We start from the raw sequence: 9,494 nt of genomic DNA, 5'->3' as shown, positions 1-9,494 counted from the left end.
AACTTGTCTTTTTTCTCCACACACTGTGTTTCCTTGTTCTTAGGTGTGTAAAAGCTGGTGTGTGTAAGTCTGTTTAGGAACAATTCATTTCCTCCAATTCCATTTCATATTTCAATATTGAATAAAAAATGAGATGTGGAGAGGGTATTCTTGCAGCATTAAATATACTCCTGAGCACTTAAACCAGGGGTTTAGGATTCAGATCTCTAAAACCAAGATTGGAAGACTTCACCAGAGTCATGTATGGAAACAAACACCTTGCATGCATTCTTTATATGCATGATCTCAAATTTTAACTGCTCAAATAAGTTTTCAAAAACAAACTTATATAAAATTTGCCATTAAGGAAAATCTCATCTCCATCCTTTATTATAACTCTTCATTTCAACTAAAAGCCTTCCAATGTGTTGGAAAAAAAATACTCCTAGGAAAGTCATACACACTGAAATCAGAGATGTGGTTCTTGTTAAATATTAGTTTCTCTTTCTGAGGGATTAAACTCTGATCCTTTTGACTTATGACTTTTCATACTTTTGAGACTTTTGAAACTTTTGACACTAACATCATGACTTTTAGCTGTCTTCAAGGATTCAGATTCTTGGGACTCAGGCTTATGTATATTCTTCTTTGCCTCTTTCTTCTTTTCCTTTGCAAGCAGTCTGTAGTTGATAGCATTGCCAATGAGTAGCCACACACTGGATATGACCACAATAGCTCCACAGGCCAGATACATGTATTTATATTGTCCGGTTTTATCCACCAAGGTACCTAAGAGACAAAAAAACATCTTTTAAGACAGCATAGTAAAGCAGTCATAAAATAACACTTGCAACAAATGCTTCCCCACACTGTGTACCTATTTCTTATTTAAGTTAATACTAAATGATAGCTTAATAAAAGAAAAAATATTCCAGCTTATGACTTCCACACATGTATAGTAGAGGCATTTATAAGCACATGCTGCATTATCTGACCAGTATATTAAATTTACTCAAAATTATTTCCCTCAATAGAAGTGTACAATCAAGACAAATGAGGTATAAATGTTTGTGTAGGTATTCATAGATACATATGTGTGAGATACATTTTTAAACCTACATGTGTAGAAATATATAGACATATTTATAAATGAAAACATATTAATGAATATATTTAGAGCATACATATCGAGGCTGCTTCATCCTTTCCACATTTCCTATCTTTTCAATAAAGATTCTTTAGAGAAAATTCAAGGGCTTTTATAAGGTTCCTGACAGGATGTAATATTTACTAAATGCTTTGTCTATGCCCAGCACTAGGCTAAACACTTTATTTGTAATTTTGCATTTAATCCTTTCAAGAGCCCTGTGAAGTACTTTGTCCAGCAGCAGAATCTGGGCTCTAGTCAACGTCTGTCTGCATCTCATATTCTTAACTACTCCATAAAATGCCTTCACCGAACCTCTTGGTAAGTGTCATTTCACTTTTTGGGCTAATCACAGCTTTTCCATTTCATCTGAATCTAAATTATTAAGGCCAAACTCATCAGGAAGAAGGTTTTTGTTGCATTTATTATTGAGAACACTGAAAAACTAGTCTGGTGCCATATAATTGGAAGGTTCACTGACTTTTAAAAATGTTCTTTATACTTAGTTTGCCTCTTGCTTATGCAGGCATCTAATTCTTAATAATTATTGCAAAACTTAGTATACACAAATCCATATTATTTATTATGTGCATATTCCTGGTGATTCTGGTAATGACCTGTTTGTTTAGACAGGTCAATTTCCATCATTCTGACTAGAATCTAGTTAATGGCGAGGTATTAAATTTAGATACTTGGAAATTTATTTATTACAACAAAGTTCCATATTTTAACCTAGTAAATGTTGGAATGGAGTTATTCCAACATACGCACATAAACAAAAGTTGCATAATTTAAATTTCCATTCTAACTTTAGTCAAATATTTCTAGTCAAACAATGATTATTACACATCTAAATGCAAAAACATTAGATCTTTGGCCTCATCAGAATTAATATCACTTTGGACTACCAAATCAACATACTTTCTAAATTTTTAGAGATTTTTAGCATCATCAAGAAATCAGGTATGATTTCCAGAACTAAAGTTTCAGCTCTTTTTGAGTGCAGCACAGTGAAAGTTCGAATTGAAAAAAATAAAAATAAAAATCACGCTCTCTGTAACTTTCACTGCTCTACTATCAAGACTAATAGCAGCAGTGGCAACTGTATAAGAAGTAAGTACAATACCCACTCATTCAAAAGTACTTACTGAGTGTCTGTTATATGCCAGACACTGTTCTAATAGTACCCAAATGCTACAAAGGAGAAGCCAGTCTAAAATTCAAGGTGTGTCAGAGGTAACAGGAGGCAGAAATACGATGAAAAAAACGACACTACATTATGGCTATAGCCTGAGAGCTTCAACAATGAGCCCCAAATAAATTTCTGTCATTGTTACCACTGGTGCAATTGTTCGCCAGTATTAACATGATAAGCACTCAAGGATACTGTAATTGATGTCAATATTATTAATATGGGTCTCAACACAGGTGGGAGTGGCCAAATGAGATTCTTTCCTTTTCATAGCACCCATCACTATGCCACTGACCTGATTTGATTTTTTTTTCATCTTACCATGGCTGGTGAAATACAATTTCATCCAATACTAAGAATTTTATTGCTAATGAATAGGCTTCTAAAAATCATTTGGGAAAACTAATTGTGTATGAAAAGATAGGCCAACTGTATTGTCTAATATAACAACATGTATTAGCTGATGAATAAGACCTACTGGCTGTCATTCATTCTGAAAACTGTCTTGATGCCATGGTAGAGCTATATAGAGATATATAGCACCCAAAGCATCTGAGCTAGGTACCAGAGGACAGACTTGGTGGACAAAAAAAGTCAATAACTACACCACTCATTCCTGACCAAATGAAAAAGCCAAAGGTTAAGGTCAATCATGCCCTAGTATTACCAAATTAAACATGAATTTTCCCAATTTCAAAGTGATTCCTTGATATCATGTAGGAAGAGTTTAAACACATTAAAAAATTTTATGGTTAGCCTGATAACATTAACAACACTCAACAGTGGTTACTGGAAGACTGGCTAACAAAGAGAATTATTTAACATTTATAACACTGACATCTGGAGTTCCCGTCGTGGCGCAGCGGAAATGAATCCGACTAGGAACCATGAGGTTGCAGGTTCAATCCCTGGCCTCACTCAGTGGGTTAAGGAGCCGGCATTGCCATGAGCTGTGGTGTAGGTCGCAGATGCGGATTGGATCTGGTATTGCTATGGCTCTGGCATAGGCTGGCAGCTGCAGCTCCGATTAGACCCCTAGCCTGGGAACCTCCATATGCCACAGGTTCGGCCCTAAAAAGACAAAAGACAAAAAAAAAAAATTGATACCTAAGACTCAAGAAAGCCTTGACTTCAGAAATGACATTATATACATGTGTGTTCACTCAGTCTCCTTACTGGATAACTTAACACAGATACTTTTATTGGCATCATAGACAGATCCTAAAATCTAAAGGTAATCTTTATAATTTATAATTTTATAAATAAATTTATAATTTATAAATATAGAATATAAGTATCCAATGAAGAAAATGACTTTGAATGAATTTCCCTTCATTCTTGCATTCCTTTCATATATTCTAATTAGTGATACTATAAAAGTATTCCTTCAAGCATGTAACAGGCTCCATATTAATATAATCAATATACTCCAATAAGAAAATAGATCCTGACTTTTAAGAGCATCACTTCAAATTATTAAGTCATTTTAATTAAAAAAGAAGAGAAATCTGTTTACCAGTGATGAAATAAAGTAGAATTTCTTTTTATGAAACTTTTTTTTTTTTTTTTTTGCTTTTTAAGGCCGCACCTGCAGCATATGGAGGTTCCCAGGCTAGGGGTCTAATCAGAGCTGTAGCTGCTGGCCTATACCACAGCCACAGCAACACCAGATCTGAGCCAAGTCTGTGACCTATACCACAGCTCACGGCAATGCCAGATCCTTAACCCACTAAGCAAGGCCAGGGATCGAACCTGCAATCTCCTGGTTCCTAGTTGGACTTGTTTCTGCTTCGCCATGACGGAAGCTCCATGATACATTTTTAAAAGTACAAAACAAATCGATATGGGTAAAAACCTGAAAATTGTGCTAATTATCAAAGTTAAATTCTTAAGTTCTTAAGTCCAGGCTCCGAATGAAATTTTTGTCTAAAATAGACTAATTATTAAATTTAAAAACATATAACAAAGCCTAAAATTAACACTCCCCTGGTCTTTTAGGCTATTAGTATTGATTATTTCAAACCACATTTTATCCTAAAAAGAAAGTCTCAGCTAATGGCTAGAAATTTCATGCTGTTTGCTTTCCTTGATGAAAAATATTCTTACCAGCAAGAGGAGGACCAAGAAGAACTGGGCAACACTCCACAATTGTGACGAGTCCCACAGCACTGGAAAATCTCTGAGCACCAACGAGGTCCATGAGAGTTTCGAAGAGGACACTGCTAACACTCCCAAATCCAAGGCCAAAAAATATAGCATATACCACCAGGCTTGGGTAGTCGTCAGCCAGTGGGCATAAGAGATGACATACTCCATTGAACATAATCGCAAAACTGAAGAAATACTGAATTCGGGGTCGGATTAATCTGGAATTTGCAATAAATCCTACAGTAGGCCTGGCAAACATATCAACAAAAGCCATAATAGAGAGCAAGAAAGCTGCAGAATACTCATCAATTCCTTCGTCTTTAGCATATGGAGCCAAGAATATAATGGGAGCAAAGAACCCCAGAAACATAATGACATTTCCAGATAAGTATATCAGAAATCCCCTATGCTTAAAAAGGGAGAAATCTAAATATTTATTAATTTTCACCCATGTTGACTTCTTCTTATGTCTCTTCTTCAGATGTGGTTCAGTGGCTCTTACACCATCCTTAGTTTTAGACTTCTTAGGTGTTAGTTGGGGTCCAACAGGTCTCATAAGAGACCCAGCCACACAGGCATTCAACAGTATACCTCCCAAGATCAGGAAGCTTCCTCTCCAGCCGTAACTATTAAAGAGGAACTGATTGAAAGGAGCCAGTGTACTTAAGAAAACAGGACTTCCTGCCATGGCAAGGCCAATCGCTATAGGTCGTTTCTTATAGAAGTATTTGCCAATGATTGTCAAGGCGGGCTGCAGGTTAAAGGCTAGACCTAAACCTAAAAGGAACAAAACAAAAGGAAGGAAAATACAAACACATTATGCCATTCACAAAAGAAATGACTTCATCATGTACATTCAAATGGAGACAGAAGAGAGTTCCTGCTGTGGCTCAGCAGGAACTAAGTGACCTGTATCCATAAAGACACAGGTTTGATTCCAGGCCTTGCTCCAATGGGTTAAGGATCCTGCATTGCTGTGGCTGTGGTGTAGGCCAGCGGCGGCTGCAGCTCTGATTGAAGCCCCTAGCTGACTTCCACATGCTACAAGTGAGGCCCTAAAAAGCAAAAAAAAAAAAAAAAAAAAATGAAGATAGAAGAACTAAAAATGCAACAGCAGGTAGTAACTTTAACTTTTTATAATTACACCTATCAATAAGGTGGCACATAAACAACATTCTCATAACTGAACACCTTAGACGCATGATGGTTTCAGTATTCCATTCCTTTTAAAACACAGAAATAAAACCAAGAACTTCTACTGATATTGCATTTATCATAAAATAGGTTGAAATGTGGACAAAACTATTCATTCTTAATCACACCACCACTTAATTCCACAAATAAATTAATCTCTCTATTTACATACACATATAGAGAACAGATTTCTTCCTTGTGGGCAAGAGTGCACTTAAAATGTGAATACTGGAGTTCCCATCGTGGCGCAGTGGTTAACGAATCCGACTAGGAACCATGAGGTTGCGGGTTCGGTCCCTGGCCTTGCTCAGTGGGTTAAGGATCTGGTGTTGCTGTGAACTGTGGTGTGGGGTCGCAGACGCAACTGGGATCCTGCATTGCTGTGGCTCTGGCGTCGGCCGGTGGCTACAGCTCCTATTTGACCCCTAGCCTGGGAACCTCCATATGCCGCAGAAGCGGCCCAAGAAATAGCAAAAAGACAAAAATAAAAATAAAATGTGAATACTTTCTTTTCATAGTGGAACACTGTGAACAGACTAAAAAGCTAAAAAGGTTGTCATTTATACATAATGGTAGGTGTCTCAGAGATACTGCTTTCAAAGCCATGCAAATAATAAAAAAGAGTAATCAATTCATACCATTAATTTCATACTCCATCCCTCACATTCCACATTTCATGGATATATATATAGGTACATGTGTGTTATAAAACATAAGTAATTTTTTGCTTGAAACATATTTTCATTTCAGGGATTAAAGCTGACTGTTTATATGAGTCGCAAGTTTTTTACCGTCTAGGGAACTCCTTGCGGTGTTGGGCACTGCCTTTGAGAAACAAATTAATTCTTATAGCTGGCCAAGGTACTATTTTGCAACAATAACAGGTTTGTTTAAAAAGTAAAAACTATTGATTTATTCAAACTTCTGCTCTTTCCCCTTTTGCCTAGGCATTATTCTGTGTTATTTTAGAGTCTATAGAAATAGAAATTATTCTGTGTTTACCAGTTTGTGTAAAGTGAAATAGTATTGCAAAATGGTTAAGTATTTAGATACTAGGACACTGAGTTCTGAGTACAAATGCTTAGTGCAAACCTCTAATATAAATGTTTATGTTAAATATTTATAGTAGAGTCCCTAAAAACTGCCATGAGGGAACCAAGAACATGCTTTGGAGAGTGAAGGATGGTATGCACTCTAACTCTACCTCAGCCATACTTGTGAGGTAGGCAGAATGAGTGCAATTGGATCCAGTGTATAAGTAATAAAACTATGGTCAACAGCTTGTTAGTGGAAGAGCCCAAATTAAAACCAAACTGTGTTTTGACGTTCAAATCTCTTTACCTTTACCTTATGTCATTTCCCTTCCCTGTTGCCCCCATTCTGTCACCTGGAATTTTGCTTTCAGATATTAATCCAAATTCTCTTTAGGAGATTGTGGCCATCTGTTTCCTATCTGGCACAGTAAAAGGAACATGCAATTCGAAATCAAAAGATCTAAATCTGCCTCAACTATTGCCTGTGTATACTACTGAGCGAAATACTTAAGACTTTTTGAGCTCCAGTGCTCTCAGCAACAACATAAAAGGGCTTTGCCAAATTCAAGTAAAGCCTACCACTTGAAGATGTTATATAATGATGCAATTATTATATGCTAATATTTATTCAAACATAAAAAAATGCTGGACACTCTGTGAAGTGCCATATATTCATTCTTTTTAACATTAATCATGCCAACAACTCCCAACGGAAAGTGCTATAGTTTTCCCATTTTAAGGACAAAGAGACTGAGACAGAAGGAGGTTAATTTATCCATGATCACAAAGCTAGTATGTGCTAAGCCAGGTTTGAAAGCTAGACCTTTCTGATTTCAGATACCATGAAGTATTGGCTGATAATGACTTAAGATAACTCCCTCATAGGTATATTCAGTGGTTGACTAGAAGTACCAGAAGCCTTTAAGATCAAAGGAATGAACTGAAGTTAGAATAACATTTAATGCTATTGATATTTGTGGTACAGTAATATCAAAATCATCTTTTCCCTAATACAGCTACTTGTGGTTCCAGCCTGAAGTCTACTGTGAAAAGCAATAGGGACGACCCATCAACAACCTGGGCGTTTAGGTTGTGTATATGTATGTGTGTGTGTGTGTGTGTGTGTGTGACTGGGTCACCCTGCTGTACAGTAGAAATTGACAGAATACTGTTAAGCCAACCATAATGGAAATAAATCATTAAAAAAATAAAAATAATTTTAAAAAAGAAAATAAGCTGAAAACAAAACTTCACTTACCGCAAATGAATCCCATAGTGAGGTAAAGCTCTAGTACACTGGTACTAAAAGAAGCTGTGACCATTCCCAAACAGCATAATAAACCTCCTACCATCACCACTGGCCGGCTACCATATTTATTCACCAAAACACTACTTATGGGACCTGTGGTAGAGAAGAAATTAAGAAATATTCAGTTACTGGGTTATTTATTGATAACATTTGTTAATTTTGAAAGTTGAGAAAGCACATTTTAATGATCAAAGAAAAATATTAGTTCACATGGAATATCATGAAGACGCTTCAATACTTTCTAATCAGTTTGACTGATTATCTTTAACCATACATACATATATAAGCACATAAAAAATAAATTCAGGAGTTCCTGTCATGGCGCAGTGGTTAACGAATCCGACTAGGAACCATGAGGTTGTGGGTTTGATGCCTGGCCTCGCTCAGTGGGTTAAGGATCTGGCATTGTTGTGAGCTGTGGTGTAGGTCACAGACGCGGCTCAGATCTGGCGTTGCTTTGGCTGTGGTATAGGCCGGCGACTGCAGCTCCCATTGGACCCCTAGCCTGGGAACTTCTATATGCCATGGGAAGCGGCCCTAGAAAAAGGCAAAAAAAGACAAAATAATAATAAATTCAAATTGTTTAACATACAGTTTGTTAGGACCATTGTTATTAAACTTTTGATGGAAAAGTTTTTCAACAGGACATTGCTAAACTGTCTAAATATCTTAATAAATGCAGGTGAGTTCATAACAAAGATCTAGAAATTGGGAGTTCCCGCTGTGGCACAGTGGGTTAAGAATCTGACTGTAGCAACTCTAGTCACTGCAGAGGTGCAGGTTGGATTCCTGGCCCCAAGGCACAGTGGGTTGAGGGATCTGGTCATAGGTGGCAGCTGTGGCTTGGATTCAATCCCTGTTCCAGGAACCTCCATATGCCATGGGTACAAGCATAAAATTAACCAAAAAATTATCTAGAGATTATATAAATGACTTATCTGTTAGAATTTTATTTTCTAGAATAATATGTGTGTATGTACAAATATATGCCTTAACTGGAGCTGAAATTTTTTTTAGTATTTATTATACTGTGATTTTTCTTTAATACTGTATTTTTTTAAATTCTAAGAGAAACTATTTTCATATCTTGTTATGTTAGAAACAAGGATGTCTTACACACCCTTGATGGTCTCTCAATGTTCCCCACTCAGCAGGGGCAGTCACAGGTTTCTATCAGGGCTTGCGTATGCTTGAATTTGGCTGTTATTACTGTAGTTCGATTAGACAATGGCAATTCCTTATATTTCATTCAACCTATTTAAGGCCCATTTGAAAAGGGAATATGAATATGACTCCTGATTGTTGTCTGAAAAAGCTTCTGTTGATACATTCTGGTAAAGTCAAGAAAGTACCACCCTCAAAATTTACAGAATGGGTGCAGCAGTGTAGATGGAATTACCAGAGAAAATGGCTCTCTATTAACACAGGCTGCCTCCCAGCAAAGAGAAGGATCTTATGTGGGAAACATGAACATCTAGCACTCTGATTCAA

General features: G+C 36.7%; 1 protein-coding gene across 4 annotated transcripts in view; it reads right to left on the bottom strand.

The window, feature by feature from the left end:
* Positions 1-329: 329 nt before the first annotated feature.
* SLC16A7 (solute carrier family 16 member 7) overlaps positions 330-9,494 on the bottom strand; it is a 151,337-nt gene continuing 142,172 nt past the window's right edge. For all 4 annotated transcript variants that reach the window (XM_047787094.1, XM_047787091.1, XM_047787090.1 and 1 more), the window contains 3 exons: positions 7,953-8,096; positions 4,425-5,243; positions 330-768 (listed from right to left, as the gene is read on the bottom strand). In XM_047787094.1, the coding sequence (XP_047643050.1) occupies positions 467-768; positions 4,425-5,243; positions 7,953-8,096 (1,265 nt within the window). In that variant the 3' untranslated portion in view covers positions 330-466. The remainder of the gene's footprint in view (positions 769-4,424; positions 5,244-7,952; positions 8,097-9,494) is intronic.

Source organism: Phacochoerus africanus, chromosome 7 (genome assembly GCF_016906955.1).
Source record: "Phacochoerus africanus isolate WHEZ1 chromosome 7, ROS_Pafr_v1, whole genome shotgun sequence".
Lineage (NCBI taxonomy): Eukaryota > Metazoa > Chordata > Mammalia > Artiodactyla > Suidae > Phacochoerus > Phacochoerus africanus.
The sequence above is the reverse complement of the archived record's forward strand: the minus strand, read 5'-3'. Positions and strand labels throughout refer to the sequence as shown.